This window comes from Pseudopipra pipra, chromosome 4 (genome assembly GCF_036250125.1).
Source record: "Pseudopipra pipra isolate bDixPip1 chromosome 4, bDixPip1.hap1, whole genome shotgun sequence".
NCBI lineage: Eukaryota > Metazoa > Chordata > Aves > Passeriformes > Pipridae > Pseudopipra > Pseudopipra pipra.
The window spans coordinates 28,081,534-28,096,470 of record NC_087552.1 but is presented as its reverse complement, the minus strand read 5'-3'; the positions used below and the strand labels follow the sequence as shown (position 1 = coordinate 28,096,470).

At 42.1% G+C, this 14,937-nt stretch overlaps 1 protein-coding gene across 2 annotated transcripts in view; it reads right to left on the bottom strand.

The window, feature by feature from the left end:
• The window catches only part of MCUB (mitochondrial calcium uniporter dominant negative subunit beta), a 49,024-nt gene extending 34,412 nt beyond the window's left edge, over positions 1–14,612 (bottom strand). For both annotated transcript variants that reach the window (XM_064652089.1, XM_064652090.1), the window contains exon 1: positions 14,397–14,612. In XM_064652089.1, the coding sequence (XP_064508159.1) occupies positions 14,397–14,483 (87 nt within the window). In that variant the 5' untranslated portion in view covers positions 14,484–14,612. The remainder of the gene's footprint in view (positions 1–14,396) is intronic.
• Positions 14,613–14,937: the final 325 nt, after the last annotated feature.

Below are 14,937 nucleotides of genomic sequence, written 5' to 3'. Positions count from 1 at the left end.
CACCTACAGGTTGGAGAGAGAAGTGATGGAGAGCAGCCCTGTGGAAAAAGACTTGGGAGTGATGATCAATGAAAAACTCAACACAAGCCAGCAGTGTGCACTCGCAGCCCAGAATGCCAACCATATCCTCGGCTGTATCAAAAGGACTGTGGCCACCAGTTCTAGGGAGGGGATTCTCCCCGTCTACTCTGCTCTCAAGAGACCCCACCGGGAATATGGCATACAGTTCTGCTTCCCCCAGCGTAAGAAGGACATGGAACTGTCGGAGCAGGTCCAGAGCAGGCCACAAAGATCATACAGGGACTAGAGCACCTTCCCTATGAAGGCAGGCTGAGAGAGTTGGGGCTGTCCAGTCTGGAGAAGAGAAAGTTGCATGGAGACCTCAAAGCAACCTTTCAGCATCTGAAGAGGTCCTACAAGGAAGCCAGAGAGGGACTCTTCATCAGGAACTGTAGTGACAGGACAAAGGGGAATGGCTTCAAACTGAAAGAGATTAGATGTTTGGAAGAAATTCTTTACTGTGAGGGTGGTGAAGCACTGGAACAGCTTGCCCAGAGAAGCTGTGGATGCCCTGAAAGTGTTCAAGGCCAGGTTGGATGGGGCTTTGAGTAACCTGGTCTAGTGAAAGGTGTCTCTGCCCATGGCAGGGTGTTTGGAAAGAAATTATCTTTCCAACTCAAACCATTCTATGATTCCATGATGACAGTATGCTATTTTAAGCTTAGAACTTTCAAAGCAAACAGAAAACAGCTAGTAACTGCTCTAAGTTAAAATGTGATTATAAATATTATGTCTCCTGCTTGTCAAAGTGTCCCAAAAAGTATAGTATAGTTACATCAACAAAGCCTCTCAGTATAGGAACATCTCATATATGCAAAACAGGTAAATCATTATACTGACTCTTTTTCCTTCAAAAACGTTAAACTAAGATAACACCAGTTCCTTGGCTTTTACCAAATCTGGGACATGGGCTGTTTGTTACAGGCTTGAAAAGGCAGAATTCCTACAGCTGATAGATTCATATCAGCAGAAGTAGTACTTTCACTGATACATCTTTCTTAATTCGAGCAGAGACTGTAAATTCTACTAACAAAACAATATCTGCTCAACCTATTCTGTGTTAAACCATGGTAGTACGATTCACTGACTTCTGTTATGTAGGAGAGGCTGAATACTAAAATTGGAAGTATTTTTAGTTTTTGAGTGAGACCAAAAAACACCTTGACAGAAAATATCTGAAAAAATAACAAAGCAATAATCAAACTTCCTTTGCTATAAAATCAATTTGTGCTGAAACCCATTCCCTTCTGAAACACCACCATTCACATTCAGTCAAGTCAATCTTTAACTTAGGTCAATACTGCTGATCAAGTTAAAAAAAAATATTTAAGAAGTCCAATCCCAGAGAGTAAAACACAGCCATCAGCAATTCACAGACAGGTACACGCCCCAAATCCTTATGCTATTTACTTCAGACCATCTGTAATTGCTTGTCTACAGGATAAGAATCTCAGTTTTTATAAAAGCATGTATTATCCCCTTGAGTATGAAAGAGCTTGGAAAAAACCCTCTATTAAAATACATCTCAAAGGCTCAAATCTCAATGGAAGACAAGTACAGAGAACCATAATATTCTGTTTAGAAAATAAGTACCTAATGTTTCTGAGAAGTAATGACATTTAAAAAAAAAATACACACACACAAAATATTCAAGAACTGCTTGCTGTCAAGTGACTGAAGAGGACACAGAGGACACTGACTGCTAGAAACACAGAGAGGAAAAAGTTTTCTATACCCTATAACCTACTTCGGTTAAGAAATTATTTTTTGTTTCTGTTATCTTGTGCATTCGACATTTGGACAAAAAGCTGCATCCTGAGGCAACAGCCTGAAACAAGCTCTGGCATCAGTGGTCTCTTCCCAGCCTGGTGAGAAGGTACACACTACATGCACAGCACACAATACAGACAGGTTTTCTGGTCCAGGTGCACCATCACACTGAGCAGCTATATGCTGCTTCCAGGTTCCCAGCTAGTCTCTCCATATGGACAGTTTTTTCTGGATGTAGCAGCCCACTCAGAATGAGCCACAGTGAAAAGCATAATCATGCCCACAGAGCCCAATCTGCATCCAAGACCATCTGCAATATGAAATGCAGATACCCAGGACTATACAACTCACCATCCTTCTCAGAGAAATGGAGAAAATGGGACCGGCCAGGCTCTCAAACTGTTGCTCTATTGTCAGTAAGGAAGACAGTGGGACCTGAGCTGAGTTCCCTACAGTCACACAGTTAAAAGGATTCTTGTAAATCTTTCTCACGTTATAAAACTTCTTGAGAAAAACACAGTCTGGAGAAGCTGCAGTAACTTATTGAGTCCTAAAGGCCCTTATTAGAAGCGTTTTCCTGGAGTGCAAAACAGTATCTGAATTTTTTCAGTGATGGCTTATTAAAAGTCTAAAAAATTCTAAAAAATATCTGATTAACAACAAGTAAGTAACAGAGAATCATAACAATCTTTGCAATGTGTTATCCTGGAAAAAGTACAAAGGAAAAATACAGTCACAATCTCTTTGACACCACAGGATTTTGCTGCAGTATGCTTTGTCAGTGTGCCAGTTCCGAGAGTGAGGATTTGATATGGATTAATAAACATATTGAAAAAACTCTTTCCTCACTTGTCTGTGGCTACACAAAAAAGTGTATATCTATATATCTATGTATCTTTATACCAGAGTATACAGAGACCAATTAGTCTCTGTAGGTTGTTTTCCCCATATTTTTATTGTCTTTTACTCTCAGAATAAGATGAATGAAGTTCAGCTAAAAACCTACCGTCTGCCATATTTACCTACTGCAGCTGCAGTCTCTGAAGCTACATGCAAACCACTGAAATTTAAACAGAGGCATTAAGTAACACTATCAAACTAACTCAAACAAAAATGGATACCCTGAATGGTCTTCACTGATGAGGGGTTATAAGTACTACAGAGTGCATGTTACAACAAACTAGTAAAGACACAGACAAACTGCCCACTAAATATTGATAGCCTGGACTAAACAAAAGAGTCCATAAATCTGTGCTTTCACCATTGCCTTGGAATAAATACTGTAATTTCACTCCCTATGTGCTGTTGGGCTTCAGACAAATTTCCCTGAAGTGAGACACTGGATTTTTCTGCTTTCATCAGGGGAGGGCAGACATGTAGAGAGCATGAAATCAGGGAACAAAACAAAAACAGGTTCCTCCAACTACAGCCTCCCCCTGAAGTGGATCCCCTGAGAATGTTCCAGGTCTAGGAATAGCCGCTGGCTGACTATTTTTTATGATGGCCGCTCCCAGAACTTTGCATTGCTTGTGCATATGGAGTACTTCAAATTTGTGCCACAGAAATACATAAATATTCTCTTGCATGCTTGCAGATAAGATCAGCTTGTGCCATAGCAGTATGCACTGACCTATGAACCAGCACATTGCTCCTGGCTTCTAGCAGATCTCGCTGGTCTGAGTGCTGCCATGAAGTGCTGTACAGTTTCTTAAAGCTCAAGTCCTTAAGTCGTAGGATTATGCACACAGAGACTCACCCAAAATCTAGAAACTATTAGGAGCACCACAAAGGCCAAGAGCAGTACCTAGGGGTTTGAATTCTAAATGTTATACGACATTCAAAATTTTTAGCAGCGTATCCGCATCAGCATTTTTGTTTAAGCCTTTTAATAACTTTTGATAGTATCTACCTTATTATGTTACCATATGCAGTTACTTCTTTCATTAGTTATGAATATTCATAACTTGCACAAAAGCTTTTGTAATATGGCAAGAAAACTATTAACTACTGATAGTTAATACCAAGTGAGACAAGATAAACTATAATTGTTAGTGGTAGAATGCATGGGTTTAAGATCTTACTTTCCAACAACCCAAAGCCGTATTTGTATTTGAATACCAATGAGATAAGAGTTTTCATCTGCTGGCTCGGGGGAATCCCCAAAGACAGTTGCATCCTTGTTCATGAGAAAAGTAACATGGCCATTGCAGCAGGAAAGGTAAACAACTCACAAGAAAACAAGCTACAGTATGTGCTGCATTATGAAATGTTGAAGACCAGCACCACTGTGATGGTTTGCTCAGATTAAAATTGTATCAGGGTCTGATTTATAGCAAAATACACTTCCACTGCCATGAAGAACAGCTTGGGGTGAGTACTCCAAGGAGCATGCACAGTTTAACACCTATAACTCAGTTATAGGGCCTGGCTTATTTTATGCCTCTTTAAATTACTCCAGCTCAGTCATATTTCCAGTGTGCTTACAGTCACAGGGCACTGCAAGACCAAGTCTGAAATGTCAATCTTCAAACAGCAATCTTTTACGTATGCCTGGTTTTATTATACCAGAAAAGCTACAAACACTGAGTGTTTGGCTTCTGATTAAAGCACACAGATGTAAATATGAATTTAGTTTCATATCCTATAGCATATCAAACCCTATGGCTTCAGATAAATAATGTTATTTAAAATTACTACAATAAAGAACACTGAAGAATGCCTTCACAGTCAACAGATTAAAATGGGTGGAAAAAAGGTAGACAACTCAGTACAGCAATTTCAGTCCCTGCACATTAAATTGGGACTAGCTCCAGCTCCACAAAAAAAAATAGTGTTACCTGCCTTACAAAAAACTGCTTTTGCCTGAAAGCCATTGCAGCTAGGTGAGAAACTGTACCAGGCAGAACTGACTGCCAAAGGTACTACTGTGGTGCCAGTGCTTGGGAATATGCTCTGAAAGGAATCTTGTCTCAAAATTTTTATTAGAACTTTCTTTGTTTAAATGAGTTTCAACTTACCCTGCAGCAGGTCATCTCCCAAGTCAACTGAGGGCAAAACCCCCAGGAACCTCCCTATTCCAAGCCTTCACAACCTCTTTGTGTGGCACCTTTAGCAAGGCTTACGCTTTGTGATATTACAGAAAACACATTATGGCTTTGAAAAACTTTTCCAAACCAACAAGCAAACTGCCAAAAGGTGTGCCACAAACATATGTAACATGATGCCTGAATAGTTCAGGACTCATTTAAAAGCAGTCTTTGGGAAGGTGCTAGTAGGAATCCAGGATATTGCCGGCAGCATATAAGATTAAAAGGGAAGCGCAAACTAAAAGCAAAGGCCCATCCAACACAGATGCCATGATTCAGCCCTATACTGTATTTGGTTACTGAGCACAAAACCTCCTCGCAAAAGACCTTCAATGACTTGATTCAGTTTTCCTGTTTCGACAGAGTTTGTGGTCATCCAGCAGTCAAAACAGGGGAAAGCAGAAGAGATACACTCACCCTCTCGCCTCTGGCAGCAAAGAGATTGCTCAAGATCACTATTTGCTGTGTTTCCATTCCCTCCCTCCCCAAATTTAAGAGACTTCCTGCTTTTAGTTAAAAATATTAGCATGAGTGTTGCTCATGCTCTGTAAAAGTATTTACAGAGCTGGGAAGTCATGATCTCAGGGTAAACTTTAAAAATTAACACTGTCTTTTAAGAAACTGGTGTGTTAACAACTTTCTGGTAGTTTTATCTGGAATTTTAAAATTCTGAAAAGCTGCAGAGATAGAGAAGAGAGGGGTCAATCCACTGAGAAGCTAAGATAAACTCCCCACCTTGCTATTTCAAAGTACCTGGTCTACCTAAAACATATCAGCTGTACAGACCATGTACATGGCTCTTAGAATACAGTTGCAAAAAGCAACTGCCTTTAAGTTTCAACTATGTTAATAGTGTTGAGTATTTACCCTAGCCACTGATCAAGATCCTTGTCTTCCAACACTCAGCTGATTCAGTATTGCCATCCTTGGGTGCAGCATTCAGGTCAGCAAGACTCTTAACTTTGACTTCTCACACAGCATTACTTTTATTAGACATATTTCTTCAATTTGGCTTCTATTTTTGTAATTACTTTCATTTTACTGATTGTAAACAATTCTTTAATCTAATTTCCTTATCTAGGGCAAGGCAGAAACAGATAGTATCTGCAGAAAAGGAAGATGTACTGCCACATACCCCAGGCTAGCCAAAATCTCTGCCCCACTCCCAGATGAATCATCACTTCAGCTCCCAGCCTCTACGTAGCCCAGCCTGGAGATTAGCCCACAGCCACACAAATCCTCCCTCCACCCCTGTCAGTGAAATCTTCAGAGGGGTCCGAGCTGCAAACCCATGTTTGTGCTAGGTTTGCTCCTTGGATCAGGAATCCTGTCATGACTATGTCTCATATCAGGGATTCTAGCTTAGAGGGGCTGGAAGAGGAGCAGTTGAGGCCACAGAGGCCCTTAGGAGCATAGGTGCTGCTGCATCTAAGGAGCTTGGCACCTTTATAATTCTATTTCAAACAAATGCATAAAGGTGTTTTATAAAAAAAGTCTTTCTTCCACAGATAGCACAATGTTCACAGATCTGCTGTCACAGACAGAGAGTGGATGGTTCAAAAAGCAAGTACAGAATATAAATAAAGAATAGTTTGCATGAGAAGGTACAGAGAAGGTCAGGTCAGGCCCTAGAAAAAAGAAACCTCAAACAAAACCATAGGAACATTGTTCTGTGAACAGTATGGCATAAACTCTTCAAGTATAACCAGTGACTACATCATACACTCATTTTGGAGTGGAAGATTGGAACAGGTTGCCCAGAGAGGTTGTGGAGTCTCCCTCACTGGAGATATTCAAGAACCATCTGAGTGCAATCCTCTGCCATGTGCTCTAGGATGACCTTGCTTGGGTGGGGAGGTTAGACCAGATGACCCTTCCAACTTCACTGATTTTGTGATTCTGTGATCTTCTCCTTACCACAGCACTCCGGCCAAAGTCATACCCTCATGATATATTGAGTTCGATATGCCAGGAAGAAAAGCAGTGTAATTTTTCCACTACTCTGGCAAACATACCAGACATTTAAAGATACTTCTGTGATCTCTAAATCAATTTCATGATGCCTTTACTATAGTTTTAGGTAACAATGCTGGGAAGATGAGATCACCGCTTACTTTGCAGATAAACAAAATATTTCTTAAAAGAAGATAATTTATTTCCCTCCATCTGACTAGAATGTGAAGACTGAACTAATTTTGATCTAAAATGACCAGACAGTAAATGTGAAAATAACTGCTTCAAAATTGTTTATGAGGTAGAAAAGTAGATTATATCTTGCCTGCGTATGATGTACTCCATTTTTCTGTCTTTTTGAAGATGTGCTGCCTGTGCTTGTGATGATAAATGGAACTTTTTAAAGGTACAATTTTCACATTTTTAGAGTAAACATCTTTTTTCCATTTCAGTTTGAGGGACTCCTCAATGTTCCCTTATCAGTAAGGGGGGAAGTTGTGCTTGCCAGTCCTCACACAAGCACAAAGCTATTTGTTTATGCATGCACTAACTGCTGACACCTGACAGGGCCACCTGCTTACCCTCAGCCTCACTTGAACAAAGGAGAATTAGTTCATGGACTACAAAAGCTACCATCCTAGTAGGCACACAGCCAACCAATGTTCATTTTAACTTCTGTTCCCTTCTTCAGCTGCTGTGCTACAGAGCCATTCCAATATGAGGGATTCATTTCACCAGTGATGGATCAGAGTATAGATCCGCACTTTCCCAGCACTTGGGGATCATGGACTTGGAGTCAAGCAGTCCCCATAAGCAATCTATCCTCACCATGATCACACCAGATTCCTCAAGCACTGTATCAGTCACAAATGGGTGTACGGCAGTACTGTTACAGACCAAGCCACTCTTCACATACTGCAGGAATTAAAAGACCAGTCTTCCTGGCAAACACAAAGTGTATTTGGGACAGCATGTATGAATACCTGCATTGGATGGCAGGTATTTCAAGGTGATCCTGGACTCGTGTCAGCTGAGAATGGAAAAAGTCACAACAAATAACTTGCAGGGGCCTGAAAACTGTCGTCCTCCTGGCCTCCCTATGCAAGTCCACAGAACAAACAGTTTAGTTCAATTTTTGTCAGCTCCTCATATTAGCCTGGGATACAGTAACATCACAGTAAACAGTCTTAAGAGTGGCAAAAGGTCCTCATGAAAGGCCACCTATTCCCCATGCAAACCTAATTACCAGGTTATTACACAATATCTTGACAGTAAGACAGAGGATGAGGCAGCAACACAGAGAACCTGTCTCTCCCTTTCATCTTTCTGGAAAAGAGCAAAAGAGATGAAAAACCAACCCACAGCAAGAGCTGCTGCTACATGCCCTTAAGAGACGTTTAATTAACATCTTAATATAAAAAGGCACAGAAGTGACCATGAAACACCTCTAGGCTCAGAAGAGCTTACTGCCTTCTCATATGGATGTAGGAACTGCCCCACCAACGAGCAACCCAATGAGAAATTCACCTTTGATGCTGTTTTGTAAGTACGTCATCAGGGTGAAGATGACCCTAGAGAAAGCAAGCCTTACTCAAACCCAGATATTCTATTCGTTTTCCTTCAGCTCCTTTCCCCTCAAGAGGAAGTGGGAAATGAGTATTTTACTGTTTAACTAGATGTTGAGAAAAGGTGTACTGTTTGCTTCCTCTCCGATGCCAAAAACATTACTGTGTAAGAAGTACTTCAGAAGGTGAAACCCTCACCACAAGAAAACAAAAAACAAAAACCAACTAACCAAAAAACTCCAAATCTCTATTTCCATTCCCCTCCTCTCCCACCCCTTCAGAAATTATGATATTTTAAACTCTAAAATAGGGTCTACATTTTTGCCTTATAAGCTTTAAAACATAAAAATGTAAAAAGAAAAACAGAGGAGACTCATATTCTTAAAAGATACTATAGGTTTCTCAACAGCATTAAGTACTCAGCACTTCAGTGATTTGTAGTAAATCTTCAGAGCATCTAAGACACTTGCAAAGCAATTTCCTCAGACATCCTCTAGAGGTTTAGTTTCGGGGTTTTTTTACAGGTACATAAAGACTGTGAGCAAAAGCCTTGCTCAGAGTGCTAGAAGGAACAGAGCCAAACTTAGATGTTCTTCATCTCATGAGCAACGAAAAAATTACTCACACTTACAGCACTGTTTGAATGACCACGGCATCCACTACAGATGAAATCACAATATTGTTTTCTGCCATCTGCTTCGCAACCACAGAGCACCCAATACAGCTATCACTTCATCGTATCACTATTTAAATTCCCATTCTAAATTTAAAAAAACCCAAATACTGTCACTATGGTTACCAACAGGAAATTACATAAATTTTTATTTTCCTTTACTATAAGACTGTTGCATATACCTGGAGTAATGTACTTCCCACCCTTTGGGAAGTACAGTCTGTTACTCCTATATCACATATGAGAAAGCTCCTCAAGAGGTTTGTTAAAACATTATACATTTTCTGCTATAGACAGTAACGTTAGACCAGCATTTCGGTTTTAGGGTTTCTTTGCATTTTCTGCAGTACCACACAGCCTCTACTTAGCACACAAAAGCTCCAACTTCTTTAAGCTTGTGATTCTGAAGAGTATGACCACACTCTTTCCAGCCCTGCAGGAGCAGGTTTTCATTTCCTTTTCTTAGAAATTGCCATATTCACGCAACCACAAAAGACACACATCTGGTGACAGAGTAGGCAAAGCGCATCCTAATATGCTATGCAAGGACAGTTGATTTGATCTACACATCTCAATTTGCTACTTTTCTGTCACTTGCCCCCTTGGAAAACAACACTGACAATTTTGAGAGGTCATGCTGTTGATGCCAGTTTCAAACACTGAGGCTGGTTATTAGAAATTTCATAAACCTCTAAGGAAATAAGTGTTTTGCAGGGAATTGTACATGCACATACAAGGGTATTTCACAGCCCACTAAGACACTACAGCATCTGTACTAGAGAAAGAAGACACAGAAAAGCAGTACATGAGATTATCTGTAGAAGTACAAAGAAATTATGAACTTCTGTGCTATATCACATCTCTCTCCAAAAGTGTATTTATTAGTGAAAATGTAGCCAGCTGCCAGAGGAAAAGAGACAAAAGCAAATGACCATTCCCAATGCCACCCTGCTATTCTGCCACAGACACAGTATCAAAAGCAAAAAAAGGAACTTGCTGAGACAGGCACATTTCCTACAGAGCCAGAGATGATCTAAATATTTTTTAAAGCATTTATAAATTAGTACTTGTAAGAGTGAACAGTACTTCCACAAACAAACAGATCAGCAGTTTGTTGACACATGCCAGCATAAGCAGGAGGTTTCTTTTAGAAAACAAGACCTGGATCAACTAGCTAACTTTTGTTGTGCAAGACTTTCAAAAGGAAGGAAAGACAAGAGAAAACACGTCCAGTGGCCACAAATAACGCCCAGTTCTTGGCTCCAATTAGATATCAATTTCCAAAGGACGTATGTAGGTTGAAAATACAAAGCAGCGACTTAAACCACATTTGTGTGAAGTATTCGGCTGAATAAGACACTCAGTGACAATCTGCTTCTCTGTAGCTGCCTGGGATATCCTGGGATTGCTCCTTGGACAGAGAATCTTAGAAATCGTGGCAGCAGACTATGTGCAAGAGACAAAGAGGCAAAATAAAAAACCTAAATGAAAAACCACATTTCTAATCATCCTGTGCCTATTAGGACACATTTAGATCATTCTGTATAAGACTATAAAACTGAAGGACAAACTGGATAGGTATAATGCTGGAAGAATTATGGTACTTTGGGAGTAAGAATAACCATAAAAACTAACAGGAAGGACAGGAAAAAGTTCAAGCCAGTCTGAGGAAAAAACCTGGTAGTCAAAAACTTATCAGCTGAAAGCACTAAAAGAAACATTTTCAATAGATATGAATGAAACTGGGAGCTGACAAAAAGCACCCAAAAATAAAACCCCCTCTACTCTGCTTTCTGCAGATAAACCCAATGAGTCTCCTACTGGCTGCAATTTGCAACTAGGAAAAAAATTCCCCTCAGCAACAAGCATATGCGATATCCCAAGTGGGGAAGAAGGGAAATCCGTAATTTTTTCACAGAAGCCTCTGCAATTTGATCCTGCCAGCTTACACACAATCTTTCCCCTTAACAGTGTATGCTAGAGGCACAGTTTTAAGAGAACTTTGCACATAGAAATGGAACGCATTCTGAATTAATGATGCTAAAGAAACTTACATTTTGAAAACAAAGTTTTCCCGTTTTACTTCCATCATTAATACTTGTTCAAAGCAAGCCCTGCCTTTTGCAGAGGAAATGTCACCACTCCAGCACCTTCACACAGGATAGAAACAGTTTTAGCTAGACACAGGGCTATGTGACTGCAAAGAAGCCTAGTTTTAACCTGAGAGAGACCGTATAACCCAGACTTCATTTTCCATGGCTGCCACCCATCCCAACCGATGTGGGCATACTGGCAGAGATCTCCATACCATGGACTAAACTTAAAATCTCACACATACGAATGGCCATAAAAAGAAACACAATTTTACATCAGCAGGATTCAGCACTACAGAAAAACTAACTAGAACCATCTGAAAAAAAAAAAATTAAATCCAGTCCCTTGAATGTTTCCTGGCTTAGAAGGTTTACGAATTAAAACAAAATTCCAGCAATTAAAAGCTTTGATTTGGTGTTAATACATGTATTCTCCACTGTGATATGGCTAGGGGAGATTTTTCTCACAGAGAGCAGTGCAAGCAGGGCATTTCTTTCAGTAAGAGCTGAAGGAGTTAAAACGTTCAAGTGAAGAGGAAGCGAAAGAGCTGGCAACCTTTAGGTTTTATCACATGCAAAATAACTGCAGCATTACAAATCTACAACTCCAGCAAAATGAACTGCACCCTTTTGGGAACAAAGCTATGTGTAGCAAGAATGCCTGTCCAAAGAACACAGCATAATATGCCTCACTTAGTTTGAAAAACTGCCTAAACCTTTTCTCTTTTGCATATAGCTTGCTGTCCAGATTTCTAACACACTCTTTTCAAAGCAGCAAGCCCAGGACATCCCAGGCAACTAGAGCCTGTCTAAGCACTAAACACTTTATATACAAAAAGATCCATGTAACAGAAAACTCAATTTTACAAAATAAAGAAGAATTTGTATAAGGATCACTCCAAAGGCAAAGCATTTAATCACAGCCATAGGAGGAGTTGTAGATTTTGTTTTAAAGTGGAGCTGAGACACTAACAATTAAGATACAGCTCCTTAGGACAGCAATCCTTGCTTTTACAGAAAAAAAATTACAGCAAATTAGCAGTAATGGTTTGTTTATCACCACAGCATTGTATTTATTAGTCGAAAACACAGCACACAAATACCCTATGTACTTACACACCTGCCCATCCACACAGCAATACTTAAGTATCTCAAAGTATGTGATGACAAAGTACACGAAGAACCCGTACTGTAACCTTGCATAGCCACTGAAGTACCACCTCCAGCTTTACAAATGGAAACCTTCACTCAAGGCCCCAAAATGTACATAGGCAGACTGATTCCCATTATGGAATACAGCATGAAACAAGCTGAAGAGTGCAGCCTATGATGGCTCCAGACCACACCAAACACTAAGGCAACAAGTGACCAAGCCTTGCTTTCCTCAGTCCCGCACAAGCACTCCAACCTTTCCTTCCCGAGCTAGAGGCAAAATATTTGTTTAACCAAATAGCAGTGGCGAACAGCAGAGATAGCAACACTGAACAGCAATGGTGTAAAAAAATGAAACGATCACTGGATGAGATGTATGCAATCTGATGTTCTGCATCACATCAAAATATAAAGACCTAAATAACTGCAATAACAATTGGCACTTTTTTTTTAATTTTACTAGCTTGAAATTACATCTACAGGTCATTCATTTAAAGTTTACGAGAACAAATATTTTAACTGCCTGAAAAGAGTAAAGGGGAAATTAGTAAACATGCTTCATTAACTATCATGCTAGCAACTGTGTAGGAAAACTGGATCTATCAAGTGCATCTATAAAAAGAAGTGTATATTAATTTATTCCAAAAAATTATTAAGAAATAAACCAAATCTTGTATTAAACACTTTTCCCAATTAGATTTTTCCTCAGCATTACAACACCTCTCTGCTTCATCTATTTGGTGCAAGAATTTAATTCCCAAGTCACATCACTATCGTGTTCCATCCCACGAAGTAACAGAGACGATCATTTTTCTGCTCTTTCCTATAATGACAGCACTGCCAAAGCAAGAGCTTTTCCTCCTCCTCCTCTCATTTTTGGTGTCTCTTCTTGAAGCTTTATCAGCTTTCAGTCTCATTTTAGAGCCTTAGAAAAGCACGAAGCTTGTCTGCAAAGCAGTACCCTGGAGAAGTCAGAGGCGACAAACTGAATAGGTAATGTCAGTGCGCGCTGAATAAGAGTGTAAATGCTCTGTGAGCTGCAAGATGTTTTTAGCACGCCGTGCTAGAACCTTAGAAGATCAAGGAGGCTAAATCAATATTTATCTTAAATTCCCTTCTTAAATGTCCTCATATACACGCATAACAAAGCAAAGAAGGGCTATTCGCATTAACAGAAGAAAGGCAAATTAGTGCAAGGGAATTTAGTACAAGAGGTTTTTAACAGTTTGAGAAAAAAATATTAGGAAAAAGTAGATAGTTCATTTTGTGCAACTCCTCAACTCCACCCGCCACCGCAGGTGTCGAGACACAGGCTGTGGAAGCTGCTCAGTAACACGCCCCAGAGCGCCCTGGGCTTCCTTGTGTGGATGTCACCCCACACCCAGGCCACTTCCTTGCTATGGGTGGGCGGCAGACACAGGGACAGGGTTTTGTTGTGTCTCATCACAGAAATGTTTCCTAGCATCTCCATCAGTAAAAACAATAATGAACGATTAAACTGCCTCCTCTCCCGCTAGGCAGTCGTTCAGGACTATTAACACCGCACCGTTCTAAATGCCAACAGATCTTTAAAGTCATTGTGCCTTCATGCTTCCTATTCACTGGACCTCTGGGACTTCCTAAAGCCACGAAAAGCTCAGAGGCAGGTGGACTCCAGCGTACACGGCAGCACCACGACAGTCCGCAAGGAAAACTTTTTTTTGGCGCTCCCGTTTTATTTCCCGCTGTTTACAGCAGCAGCCTGTGAGTCACCCACTGCTCTCCAACCAGCCCGGGGCAGGGGCCCCCAGCCCGGCCGGCGCTGCGGCTCCTCCCGCCGCCTGAGTCACCGCCGCCCCGGGCAGCGAGGCAGCGGCGGGACGGCCCCGCGGCGGAGCCTCTCCAGCCCCAGCCCCGCAGGGCTGACACTCCCCCCAAGTTTTGTCCCTCTTCCCGGGGGGAAGGCGGGCGAGGGGCCAGCAGGCACGAGGGGCAGTTCCGCCTCTTCCCGCCGCTGTCCCGCGGGGAACATCGCCCGCCGCCCGCTCCCAGCACCCCGTCTTACCTGAGGCGCCGAGCGGCCAGTTCGCCTGCCCAGCGGCACCAGGAGCAGCCACTTGCTCCGCACCGCCCGCCCCAGCCCCGCCAGCATGGTCCTACACCTCCTCCTTCTCCTCCTCCGGCCGGGAGCGGGCCGCCCGCGGGCGCTCCGCAGCGGCTCAGCCTCGGGGCGGCGGCGCCCGCTCCTCGCCGGGCGTGGGCGAGCCGGAGCGGAGGGCGTCTACCCCAGCGGCCAAGGCGGCTTGTGCGCCTTTCCTCTGCTCCTTCCCGCCCCGACCGCGGAGGGGCCGGGCCGGGCCGGGCCGGGCCGGGCCGGACGGGGCGGTCCCGGGCAGCAGCGGCCCACGGCTGCCGGGCTGCCGCTGTTATCGCGGTGGGCGAGGAGGCGGCCCCGCCGGGCCCAACCCACCGCCCCTCGGCTACAGGTGCCGGTCCCCCCTCTTCCTGTAAATGAGATTAAAATACCCATAAATGTCTGTCCTACCAGAACACCTGGCTTTTCTGTTGCTGAGTTATTGCCTTTTTTTTCCAAGAACACGACTATC